This window comes from Glycine max, chromosome 7, assembly GCF_000004515.6.
Source record: "Glycine max cultivar Williams 82 chromosome 7, Glycine_max_v4.0, whole genome shotgun sequence".
Classification (NCBI taxonomy): Eukaryota; Viridiplantae; Streptophyta; class Magnoliopsida; order Fabales; family Fabaceae; genus Glycine; species Glycine max.
Genome location: NC_038243.2, coordinates 41,644,039 through 41,657,884, shown reverse-complemented (window position 1 = coordinate 41,657,884; position 13,846 = coordinate 41,644,039). Strand labels below are relative to the sequence as shown.

The following is a 13,846-nucleotide window of genomic DNA, read 5'->3' as shown; positions in this document are numbered from 1 at the left end:
GTTCAATCCTCAATTTTGGAGTTTTTATTTTTTTTTATTTTGGTCCAATTGAACTTTAGATTTAACATAATCATTGAAGGTACTAACAAGAAATTATTTAATTAATTAAACGTAAGAAATAAAATAAAATAAATATAGGCAAAATTGAGTATTAGATCAAATGTATATTAAAAAAAAACAGAGAATCAAATGTTTGTTTTAAAATAGGAAAATAAAATTTTGGATTTTACTAAAGGTGGTTTGTTGGATTTCTTCGTGGAGATTAGTTATCAACAAAAATTAGTAGATATTTCGTATTAATGTCATGAATACTTAAAAAAATAGGAAAACAAAATACTCAGGACAATGCCTCTTGTTTTGGTTGTCACACTTTTTTATATCGATTGCATCTACAACCAAACTAAAAAAAATATTATTCTACATTCTTGTAAAAAAGTATTTTTTTTTTCTTACATCAATTGTATATATAACCAATGTAAAAAAGTACAACAACCAAAACAAGAAGTGTCGTCCTGAATGGTGCTTCCTACCCTAGGACAAAAATTAAGTACAAAGTGTTACTCAGGGTGGCACCTCTTACATTTTAGGTGACAAGAAATAATTCATGTCATGTAACTAGTTTTGAAATTACTCTATTTGCATAAATATTTTTTTTAAATACCACTTTTGTAAAAAGAAATCCTTGAGACAATGCTAGAAGTTATCTAGCATGTATGAGTATGAATGGTTTAACATCGAGATTTTTTATTTATTGTTAAGTTAAATGGAATGGAATGAAATTATTATTATTTAAATATTTTGATCGTAAAAGGAAAAAAAAAAAAGAAAACAAAAGAAACAACTAAGGTTGATCTAGTAGTGAAAAATAGTTTGTATGAGATATTAGTTTTAAACCTAATTATTAAAAAAATTATCATTGTATACAAATACTCAATGGAAATTGCTCTCTCTATTTCAAAATGGTTGTTGTTTAATTTTTTTCACACAGATTAAGAATAACAATAAATAAGTTGCTTGTTAAAACAATTTTATTGAAATATCTTTATTTTTCATAAATGCATTATTTTTTATTAATGGTATTGGTTGAAAAATTGATAGGCACAACAGTAAAAAATTGTTAATCGCAATCATCTTCATTTTGGTAACTAACCATGTGACACCATTTTGGTTAAGTAATATTTATGTTTTGGATATAGGAATTGTGATAGAAGGGGCTTTCTATTGGCCCCTACCAAATATGTGAAATTTCTCTTTTGCTCACTCACCAAATCCCTACACCTCCTTGACTTTCCATTACCCTTAAACTAAGTCCTCTCCAAGCCTCACGCCCCATTGACCACTCGCCCTCTTAGAGATCTGCGTCGTGCCACCCTTCACCATCCATATTCAAGCAGTGTTGCGCCACCACACATCATAGAGAACCAGTTGCATTGCATCTTGTCATGCCACACCTCCCTTGTCAAGATCTAAGCAACACTATGCACACCACCCCCATTGAGATCCAATCACTCCTTATGCCTAAATTACCACCACACCACCACGAGCCTCCCTTTTACTAGATTCACTCACCCATACCACTATTGTGTCACCACCAACCTCCCTTTCACCAGATCTACTCGCTCAAATCACCACCGTGCCACCACTAACCTCCCTTTCACAAGATTCGCTTGCCCAAACAACCACCACGCCACCACCTACCTCCCTTTCACCAAATCCACTCTTCTCTGTTGTTGTTCTTCGTCTGAGTTTCTTGGAAATAAAAATATGTAACAAAGATATGATTCCATTGTCTATTAAATAAAACATAATTGTCTTCGTTGCATTTTTTTGTGTAAAAAAAATTGTTCAATGGAAGTATGATTTTGTTGTACATTGTATAGCAGAATTGTAGTTTAGTTGCAATGTTGGGGGTGCAAAAAGAAATTATACTTTCATTGCAATGTATAGCGGAATCATACTTTCGTTGTACAATTTTTTTCTGCACCCCCAAAATTGCAATAAAGGTATGATTCTATTGTACATACTTCCATGGGAAAGTGTATTTTGGGAAAATCTAAAAAGGCCACCCACGTGGTAGGGGCCAATAACAAGCCCCGTGGTAGAAATGTGAACAACAATTTTAGCTCATACAAGCCCTTAAATCTTTTAGAGAGATTAGACCTTTCTCTAAAAAATGCCAATGACAAATAGTTATTGGGATTTTAACACCTTCAATGTAGTAGGAAGAAATTTTTTAATATACTTTTTGTTGAGAGAACACACTTAAGGTATTTCATTCATAACTAAAGCATGAATACAAGTGGGAATATCATCAAACACTTGGTTTCAAGCACAAAAACTTGAAGCTCTAGCTAGCTTATGAGTTTGTGATATTTTGAATCTTAGCTCTATAATTTGATAAAATGAAACTGAGAGAGACACTACTAAAAATAAAGCCTTTTATGACGCGCATTTTACATCGGTCGTAATAAACCCGCCGTAGTAGGGTGGCTGGTGGCATTGTCGTAAATATTTTACACTTTTAAGAGTCATGTGCACGAGCAACCCATTTAAGCTAGACAACACTGTGACAATGCAAATTGATTTCATTTGCAAGACAGGACTAGATTAAGAAAAATGAAGTTAGAGAGAGATGTCGTGCACATGACTCTTAAAAGTGTAAAATATTTACGACAATGCCACCGATCACCCTACTACAGCAGGTTTATTACGACTGATGTAAAATGCGCGTCGTAAAAGGATTTTTTTTAGTAGTGAGCCATTCCTTATGCCATATTTTCTCATCCCTCTGATTCTAAATGCACCATAAAATCATAACAATTCAAGCTTTTTGTTCAAGCTGAGGTTACTGCAATAATTCAAAGACAAGCTCATTGGTGCCATTCGTCAAGAGAGATTTTGCATAAATGAGCTCCCACAATCTTGCTAGCTGCCATATTTCTTGGGCTTTTGAATAGGTCACAAATAAGTACCAAGCATTCTCCATTTCCGATAAACAGTAAGCACAAGGTCAGAGCAATTTATACCTTTTTGAGATAAATGAGCTCGAGTTGGGATGCAATCTCTTTGAATTCTCCAGGTGAAGTGCTTTATTTTAGGTGAGATTTTGAGATTCCAAATTGAAGACCAATTCCCAACAACCTTTAAATGAGAAGTATCCAGAATTGACACCATGATGCCATGATAAGCACTTTGAATATTATATTTTCCATCTCGATTATAATTCCAAATCAGCTCATCATTTGATTGATAGCTCAAGAATGTTTGCTTTTGAATATTTATTGCATCCTCAACATTGAAGATTTGTTCAATTAGCTCTTTGTTATATTCTTGCGAATCATGGTTGATGAGGTTCCTTACCACTAAATTTTCGAGACTTGCAATTAGGGGAGATAATATATAGGGGCTATCAGAATATTTTAACCATGGTTGGGTCCACACATTTATAAAGCTTCTATTTCCAATCCTCTATCTCATGCCTTGTCTTACCACTACCAGCGAAGCATGGATACTACACCAAACAAAACTTGAATTATGTCCTAGAGGAGCATCCAGAAAACTCCCTGAAGGAAATCATTTAGCTTTGAACACCTTTGAAGCAATAGTATAATAGTCGGTTAACCATCTCCAACCTTATTTCCCTAGCATAGCAAGAATAAAAGCATGCAAATGTTTGAAACTTAAACCTCCAAATTTTTCCTTCATTGTAAGTTTCTCCCAGTTGAGACAATTAATTCCTTTTTAGGAGCTATTGTTAGTGTAACACCCAGATTCTAGATCTAAACATTGCTTGGAAAACTCTCGTTAATTCTTTTTATTATTGAAATACATGTCAATAAATTAATTACTTCTTCAAAACTTGAGTAATATATATATATATATATATATATAATAAAACATATATGGATAAACTTCATTTTAAAACATATAAAATCACATTAACATCATTTCTTGAAAGTTAGTACAATTAAAAAAATTTCGTAACAGGTTTACAATAATTGTGACTTTCTGAAAGATATGAACCTTGCAACAGAATCATTAAATACAAGGTTGAAATAACAAAGTCTTCATACATAATAATGAAAAGTAATATAGTACCATGTCCCAGGAAAATAAAATGTAATTACAACCCATAAATGTTTGGAAGTAAGTGTAACATGTAAATACCACACTTGACATCATTGATAATCACACTAGACATAGTTGACTGTCACACTTGACACATAACAGGGTCAAACAATGCCACCAAGCTCCCAACTCCAAAAAGTATAGTCTTAGAGCCTTTCAAGAGTAGTAAAGTGTGATGCTTGCGAGTTCCTTGCACTAAATGAGTGCACCAAATGTGGGATAGTCACCACTAGCTAATTCCCCTAGGTTCTTCAAACCTCTTCACCCACTATACCCCAATATACCCTATAAATAATTTATTTTTCAACATAAACCTTACCATCTCATAGATGGAACATAATCACATACCTCACCATCTCATAGATGGAACATAACCACATACATCACCGTCTCATAGATGGGCCATAATCATATACCTCACTATCTTATAGATGAATCTAACCATAACCACACCATCTCACATATGAATCCAAATAATAAAACACGCCATCTCACATATGGGATATAATTAATAATTCATTACTCTTCCTTCAATCTTCTTGTATTTTTCTGTTGCATTGCGTGCGTAGCCCTCATGTTGCATACAACACGTAAAACAAACATTCATACACACACACATAGAGATGAGGCTCAAGCCTATGTACTACTCTCAGGGAACCATTCTAGGCCCCTCAAGTGATAGAATCACTTTCCATCCAAATTTAACAAAAATTTGATAGCATAACAACTATATTTACAACATTCCAAATTTTATAACAAGCAATTTGTCGAGGGTCGGAAACCCCCAGACTCATACCAAAGATCATACAGGTGAATATCAATATATTGCTGAAATATAAATCACACGCCATAGATACTAGTATTGGAGTTCAAACTCTCTTGGTCTTAGGCAATCATAAGATAATAAAATTTTGTCGTTCATTCATATCTTAGCAATCACACTAGCATGTAATATATATACTTAAAGCGTAACAATAGTCATCGGACATGCATACAATCAATCTCAACATTGAACATGACATTCACCTTATATGTCAACAATCACATTAACGATATCCATAACATTTTGAGGCATAATAGTATCCATCAGAGAAAAAATGCAATTAATTTCAGCATTAATCATACAATCCACAAATATTACATACAACATCAACTTACAAATTAAAGAATTAATACAAGATGGTCCTCATGGATTTAGTGATTTTGTTTGTCTTAACTTACATGTTCACAATGGATCCTAGTGCGGTTCTTTGGGACCCCTGACACTTTTCCTAGGGTTTTCTCCATTCTAAATCCATTTCTAGTTGTAGAATTACCAAATTAAGTCATCTAGTGTCCAACATCAAGCGGCTACCTTGTTTCACAAAGTTTCACTCTTAAACTTGTCTTCAAATTTCTGTGTTTTGAAAATTGGTTTTTCATAAATTTTACATGATACCCTATCCTTTCATACCTAACAAACTCATTTTTGAAGTTAAATATTTAAGAAAAATAGTCCATACAGCCATAACCACCATTTTAATTTTGTGACTGATTTAATCCTACAAAATATCCTTAAACTGGTTTTGTTCATACTTTTGCTAGAAAACTCTAATTTAAGTGAAATTTAAGGCTAACCCTAAGTTTTAGCGCTCAAAGGACTCATTTTTAACCTTAAAACTTCCAGAAAAACAACGTATCATCTAGTTCCTGTCATGGCAGCAGATACAAAATTTAAACATCACACACACACACACAAACATATAATAAGCACAAAAATCAATAATTAAAAACACATAACCACTGCAATTAAATACACACATGCACAAAGACACAACACAAAGTTTTCTTTGTTAGCCTGAGTTGTAATTTTTTAGGGTGTTACAACTTTAACTTATTTTAATTATTTTACATCATATAATTAGACACTTTAATTAGTCACCAACTAATTAAACTAAAATTCTATTTTTAAATTAGTTGTATAGTCATTTATGAAAATGTGCTTCACTTTAAACTCTTATGACTTAATTACCCCTTTTATAATTCTATGAAATCTAAATCACCATTAATCAACCTTAATTATCCTCACTTAATTTCTAACCTTACATCAATTACTAGTTTTCTTCTTTCAAGCTTCTAATTTCTATTTCTAGACCAAAATCCAATTATTAACGTCTAGGCCATTAATGAGTTCACCAAACAATTTTAGAGAAAGAAATGAATGAGTGAAGACAAGCCTGAATTATGAGTTCGCATGTACTCGTTTTCCCCTAATTCCAATTATAACTAGGAACCCTAAATTAATAATTAACCGTCGATTGCCTCTTAAGATAATTGTTAGCCTATGGTCAATGTAACACCCTATTTTTCATAAAATAAATTAAAAATGATTTTATTTAAAAATAAATAGAATTTTAGAAAATAATGAGGTTTTTATAATTAAATAAATAAGGAGAAATAATTTTATTTATTAAAATAATAGTTTTAAGGTAAATAAAATAAATATATGTCCTTAAAAAAATGTTTTATTTATTCATTTGATATGGAGTAAAATAGAATTTCTTTTTATAAAATGATAAAATAAAGAAATATAGAGTAAATAATAAGCCCTAAGTATCCTAATTATAAATAGAGACATATTAGGTCAGGCAGTTTTTAGATTGACAAGAGGACAAGAGGACAAGTAACATATAATATGATCTTATAATATTAGTTTGATCTTGATAACAATATATAATAGCTTATTATTATTATTATTATCATCATCATCTTGATCTTCATATGATTTGATATTTATGTGCTTTATTGAACTTCCCCATACTTTCTCTCATGGTCATCCAACAACTTTTGTATTTAGCCGTAAAAATTAATAAGAGTTTCCATAATAACTTGATGATAATACCCAACAAAATAATTTATAGAAAAGAATGATTAAGTAATATTTATAATTTGATCATGACAATGATTTTAATTTTAGAGTATTGACTATGGATTGAACATACTTTGTTAGTTAGATTTTTTAATTATATTTATATTTTTTAATTTTTTAAATATATATCGGATCAATAAGTGACTTACCACTGATTCATTAATTTAGTGTCTTGATCGGGTAGATGACCAGGTCGGTTTCACAATACTGCTTGCCTATGTAATTTTTTATTAGTCATTTAAAAAAAATAATTAAGTAATAACTATTGGTATGTATTGATTGAGAATGTGGGGTTGATGTTAAATTCTTAATGATTTTTTTTATAAAAAAAAACAATATATATAGTCACTGATGGAAAAAATTATCCTTAAATTTTGAGTAGTGTAATTAAATATAACTAATGCTTAAACTATTTAATAGTACTATTTTTTAGGGTAAACTTCAAGTTTTTAATATATTATTATCTACAATTAATCGAATTTACTCTTTTCATTAGTCTTGATTAATTAATTATTTGTTTCTTATGTGAAAGACCAAAGATAATATATTATATGAGAGTCTAAATTTTTGAACACCTACAAATTGCAAACACCTCATTAATACCTCTCATTCTTCCTTATATCTTTCTTCTTGTCATATATCATCAAGAATAATGATACTTGGACACGAGTTTGGTTTAGACATCTAATTAATATTTCTCATTTTTTCTCTATGTCTTTCTTCCTATCAAATCATATCATCTATCATATACATATATTTCATCCATTCGAGATTATATAACATATTAAGATTTTGACACAACTATTTAAGAATGTAATTAATTTGTTAAATTTCAAATAAAAAATTATGTAACTTTCTAATATATCCTTTATTTATTTAATTAATGACTCAATTATTCCTCCTAGGCACTACTCCTATTAAGTATTAATTAAGGATAGTCTTGAAAAAAAAAAGTATTTAATGCACCATTAATTTTGTGAAATGACATATATTTTAAAACAATTTTTTTTCTCTCTTAAACGACATATAATTTAAAATAAAAGAAATATATATATTTTTTCTCCATCTAGGTATTAAATAGCATTTGAGGTGTTTACATATATTTTTCTTATCATCAACGACATCAATTATTTTTTTTCTTCCTAACTCTCTCTAGGTAGAGACACCAAGTATTATTTTTTCTATTACAATAGATAAATAGATAATAATTAAATACATTACTTTAATTAACTCCCTTATACGTAATGTCAATAGTTTCCTTTCCCTCCCTCAATTTTAGTGTCAGTTTTAGACTTATTAACAATAGTTTTAACTGTTTCTATAATTAAAAAAATATCTATGGAAAGAATTTAGCTGTTGTGTCGAGCCAATTGTGCAAGAAGGTGGATGAGTTAGTTAAAAATCACAGCCCCCAAAACAAGTTTTGAATACATGGTTTTGTGTTTTGATCTTTGCCTGAAAGCACCCCTGCATATAAGAAAAATCAGAACTCAATTTTGTTACTTTTGTAAGTTATAGTAACAATATCTCGTCTAACAGACAACGTTAATAGCTCACCAATTATTAATTAAACCTTTTTAACATATAAATGCATGCCCGTTTTATTTCCCCTCCGAAGAGTTCTCTGCACCCTTGTCTCAATAAACCCTACCCTTACACGTAATAGACACGCCAAAGACTCCTTCAAAATGCACCCTCCAACGTACCTTCCTACATTCTCTCATTATCAATACTTTCCTCTAATTTCATCAACTTTTCAATACCCATTTTGACACCCTTGAACTTTCCTTCTTCTTTTTTTTTTTTTCATTTTCACTCTCTTTTTTAATTTCCTTCCATGTAATTTTCTTTTAGTCATTCCTCTCTCTTAACAATCTATTTTTCAACCCCAAAAACACACTAATTAATCACCACCCTTCCCATTCCCCCCCACCCCCCGTTATATATCTCTCTCACACAAACTCTTTCTCTTTCCTTCATACCATTTTGAGGCTCTTTTGTGGTTTTCCTCCCTCCCTTCCTCAATGGGCAACTGTTGCTCTCAAGGCAACGGTGCCGATGGCCCGTCCGATGACGCTGCCGCCAATGACAAGGGAGAAACTAACCAACAAAGTAGTAATCATGCAAACAATAATGATAATTCTGCAAACCCTACCACCGCCCCGCCACCGACGTCAACGCCACCACCCACGGTCACGCCACCTACTTCAAAACCCTCAAAACCGGCCGCCATGGGCCCGGTCCTCGGCCGGCCGATGGAGGACGTGAGAGCCACATACACCATAGGGAAGGAGCTAGGGAGGGGCCAATTTGGTGTAACGCATTTGTGCACAAACAAAACCACGGGGCAACAATTTGCATGCAAAACCATTGCCAAGAGGAAGCTTGTGAACAAGGAAGACATAGAGGATGTGAGAAGAGAGGTGCAAATCATGAACCATCTCTCGGGTCAATCTAACATCGTGGAACTTAAGGGTGCCTATGAGGATAAACAATCGGTGCATTTGGTCATGGAACTTTGTGCGGGTGGTGAACTTTTTGATCGTATCATTGCTAAGGGACATTACACTGAACGCGCCGCGGCTTCATTGCTGAGAACCATAATGCAAATTATTCACACTTTCCATTCCATGGGTGTCATTCATAGAGATCTTAAGCCTGAGAATTTCCTCATGTTGAATAAGGATGAAAATTCACCCGTCAAGGTCACAGATTTTGGTCTATCCGTCTTTTTCAAAGAAGGTTTCCCTTAATTCTATTTCATATATTCTCTATTATTTTTTCTCTTTTCCACATCTTTTTTTTTTTCAATAATTTTTCCAACGAGTGAGCTCATTTTCCACCCAAGAGCAAACACTTTAATTAGTGGTGCAGTTAGTACCCGTTAATTTGTTTCAGTTTTTTAAAATGATTTTAAAACTACACAAAAACATAATTTATTTGAGACTTTTTCGTAAATTTCGTACTTATTATTGTTATATATAGCTCCATATAATTTTTTTGAATTCTAAATTTTATAGAATAATTTGTCAAAACATGTGTAAAAGTAATTTTTAGAGACAAAATAGATTTTTCTGTATTCTATTTCCTCTCTCTCTTTTTTTACCTTTTTTTAATCACTATTTTCAACATTAATTCTAATAAAAGAGTTCACTTTTGCAAAGTACCTTTTTATGTTGTGCTGCAAAATTATTTAGTACCCATTTGTTTTTTTAAAATTTTTTTTAATAAAAATGATTTTAAAATTACACAAAAATATAATTTTATTTGATATTTTTTTATAAATTGATCATTATTATAGCTCCTAAAAATAATTTAATATCTACTTTTTAATTTTAATTTGAAAAACAATTATTGAAACATGATAGCATATTTCAAAAGTACTTTAATTTATTTTAGAGAAAAATATATTTTTTTAGGAAAAAGGATTATTAACCAAAACGCACTCTTAATTAGCATGGGACTTGTTTTCAAATTTTCATTTAAAGAGATTTATCTTAAAACATTAGAATCTTGGTGATCAAAAAGTACCTACGTTTAACCTTTTGTGATGGAAAAAAATATTAATATATATGCTTGCAAAAGGAAAATGTTAGGAATTAATGTAAAGAATCTTGATTCTTCATATGCAACATGAAGCGGGTTTTAATAACATATTTATGCTTTAACAGGGGAGACATTCAAAGACATTGTTGGAAGTGCATATTACATTGCTCCTGAGGTCTTGAAGAGGAAATATGGGCCAGAAGTTGACATATGGAGTGTTGGTGTCATGCTATACATTCTTCTAAGTGGTGTCCCTCCGTTTTGGGCAGGTCTATATATATATATATATTTTATATTCTCATTTTATCAAAGAAAATAACCACTTTGTGCTGAAATTTGTTTTATAACGAACAACGGAACAAGGAAATATTATTATTGTTTTAAATTGCTGTTGCAATCAAGTCAAGTCACAATTGTTATTGAATTATAAATTGAAAATTTGTGAAAATTACCTATCACCGTCGATGTGATTGCAGGAAACATAAAAATTGCAATCTTGAAGCAACAATCGTAATTGCAAACCGCAATTTGAAACCATAATAGATCTTAACATAAAGAGTTATAAAGACCCAAATTGATCTCTAAAAAAAATAAAAAATTAGACATATCCGACCTTAACAGTATAAAATTTTCAATTAGTCCTTGAAAGTCACGAATAGGTTCATTCCATTTGTGGACTAATATGACCTGTATTTGTGATTTTTAGGTACCAATGTGAGCTTTTAAAATTATTTGGGACTAATGTGTCCCATGCTAATTTTTCAGGGACTGATTTGAATTAACTCTAATATAAATAACACTTCTAAAATTTATGGTGTGCTTGAAAGTTGAAACTGAAAAAAGTGAATTGGTTTTGTCAGAATCCGAACATGGTATATTCAATGCCATCTTAAGAGGTCACATTGATTTTACAAGCGATCCATGGCCTTCAATATCCAATGCAGCAAAGGATCTTGTAAGGAAAATGTTGACTACAGACCCCAAACAAAGACTGACATCACAAGAAGTTCTAAGTAAGCATATATCCTCCACTGTTTTTGTTTCACCTTCAATCAATTATTTTTTTTACAAACCGCTTGAATTCACTTACAATTTCATGATTTACTAACGAAATTGATTATAATAATCGGCGAACGTGTTATGTTAAAAACAGATCATCCATGGATCAAGGAGGATGGCGAAGCACCAGATAAACCACTTGACAATGCTGTACTGAATAGGCTGAAACAATTCAGAGCAATGAACCAATTCAAGAAAGTAGCTCTAAGGGTACTAGTGATTATTTGTTTTATTCTTATGAAGAAGTTCTCTTGGAATTTGGCTTGTCTAAAGTACACAAAGTTAAGGCAAGTAATTTCAGTCATTTGATGAGAAAATCAACTGCTGATATTTTAACACATGCAAGATTTATTGTGCACGTGTATGCAATATCAACAATTGATTTTTTTTCATTAGCGGTTGAGATTACCTACTTTACTCTTTATAGTGAATTGCTCACTTCAGAGGATTCGGATCCTTCTTTTTGTACCTTTAGATGAAATTGTTTTTACAATTCTAGCTTGAAATAGCATAATGATTCACACTAAAAAAAATTGTTAGTCAGAACATTTCTCTTGCTCCACCTTACAAGTTTGAAAGTGTATGATCAAAGCAACATAACATTAAAACATTACAAATGAATAGGTCATTGCTGGATGTCTATCAGAAGAAGAAATCATGGGATTGAAGGAAATGTTCAAGGGGATGGACACTGACAACAGTGGAACCATTACAATTGAGGAGCTCAAGCAAGGGCTTGCAAAGCAGGGAACAAAGCTTACAGAGCAAGAAGTTAAGCAATTATTGGAAGCTGTAAGTTATTCTTCACCAAAAAACCATAGCACCAATTTCAGTAGTACTTCTAGATCACTGTTATTTACAGACATGGATTTTCTCATTCTTCTACAAATTACAGGCTGATGCTGATGGCAATGGAACCATTGATTACGACGAGTTCATCACCGCAACAATGCAAATGAACAGAATGAACAGAGAAGAACATCTTTATACTGCCTTCCAATACTTTGATAAAGATAACAGTGGGTAAGAGATTCTACTAGATTGAATATATATGCTTGCCAACCCTTTGTAAACTACTTGGTCTGTCATAGAATCAAGGTTCTAATATTATTTTTATGCCACAAAAATCAGGTTTATTACCACTGAAGAACTAGAACAAGCCCTCCGTGAGTATAACATGCATGATGGCAGGGACATCAAGGAAATCCTTCAAGAAGTTGATGGAGATAATGTAAGTGATGCACATAAATAATTCTTCTATACAATACCTCCTGTCCAAAACTATTGATGTTAGGTTAATGCGTATGGCAAAACTATTATGTATAGTCCAAAATACTCTAATTTAATACTAGTTGTACGGTAGGACATTAATGAGACTTGAAATTTATAAAACATCAATAGGTTTGGAACAAAAAAGAAAAGCTAAAACCTCAATAGTTTTAGATAGTAGTAGTTTCCTGTTATGTACATGACATGTTATGTATAAAATCTGTCTAATGTTTATTATGAGAGAGGTAGACACAAAATTTAAACATGACCTTGTTATGTTAAAATTTAACACGAGAGGATTCATTTCCTTTATCATTGCATTTTAACATGGTTAGTAATTACGAGTAAATTGTCATGCTGTATAGGATGGACGCATTAACTATGATGAGTTTGCGGCAATGATGAGAAAAGGAAATCCAGAAGTTATGACAAAAAAAAGGCGTGATTCATTGCCATTGCCATAGAGGGGGGACTCTAAAGGAAGGAACAAAAGGGCTCATCAGTTATAGTGGTTTTCTTCGGTGGAGAAGCTGATGGGTGAATGAAAGAATGATCATGGATTGCACTGCATCGTAGCTTTGCTGGTTGGGAGGGGATACAGATGAGGAATGGGACAAGGGTGGAATCAAAAACCAAGAAAAGAGGGAAAGTGGGAGGGGGGAAGGAAGAACATAAACAAATCTTTGAGAAATGTTAAGATACACTAGGTGGTTTGGTTGATTAACATTTTTTTTCTTTTGCTTTTTTCTTACCTGTGAAAACCTTGTAACATGTCATGTATTGATATTGTGGCTCACATAACTAGGAATTAAACAAGGGTGTTTGTTTATGTATCATTTCCCTTACAATACTAGGTATATACATAGTTTGTGCTAGGTTTCATATATTTTACTGACTTATATATATATGATGACCATGGTCACTAGAAACTTAACA

At 31.9% G+C, this 13,846-nt stretch overlaps 1 protein-coding gene across 1 annotated transcript; it reads left to right on the top strand.

Annotated features, from left to right (window-relative positions):
• The first annotated feature begins 8,722 nt into the window (after window positions 1-8,722).
• On the top strand, window positions 8,723-13,844 carry LOC100775885 (calcium-dependent protein kinase 2). The gene is made up of 8 exons (XM_003528544.5): window positions 8,723-9,778; window positions 10,708-10,851; window positions 11,443-11,595; window positions 11,736-11,851; window positions 12,266-12,433; window positions 12,537-12,664; window positions 12,773-12,872; window positions 13,276-13,844. Exons 1-8 carry the CDS (start codon window positions 9,061-9,063, stop codon window positions 13,372-13,374), a joined length of 1,626 nt encoding a protein of 541 aa, XP_003528592.1. The 5' UTR covers window positions 8,723-9,060; the 3' UTR covers window positions 13,375-13,844.
• The last annotated feature ends 2 nt before the right edge of the window (window positions 13,845-13,846 follow it).

Excerpts from the sequence above, each read along its gene's own strand:
- LOC100775885 (XM_003528544.5), top strand. The coding sequence starts at position 9,061 with ATGGGCAACTGTTGCTCTCAAGGCAACGGTGCCGATGGCCCGTCCGAT. Across the intron at positions 11,852-12,265 it reads TCAAGAAAGTAGCTCTAAGG|GTCATTGCTGGATGTCTATC; the intron begins GTACTAGTGATT and ends ACAAATGAATAG. Across the intron at positions 12,434-12,536 it reads TTAAGCAATTATTGGAAGCT|GCTGATGCTGATGGCAATGG; the intron begins GTAAGTTATTCT and ends TACAAATTACAG.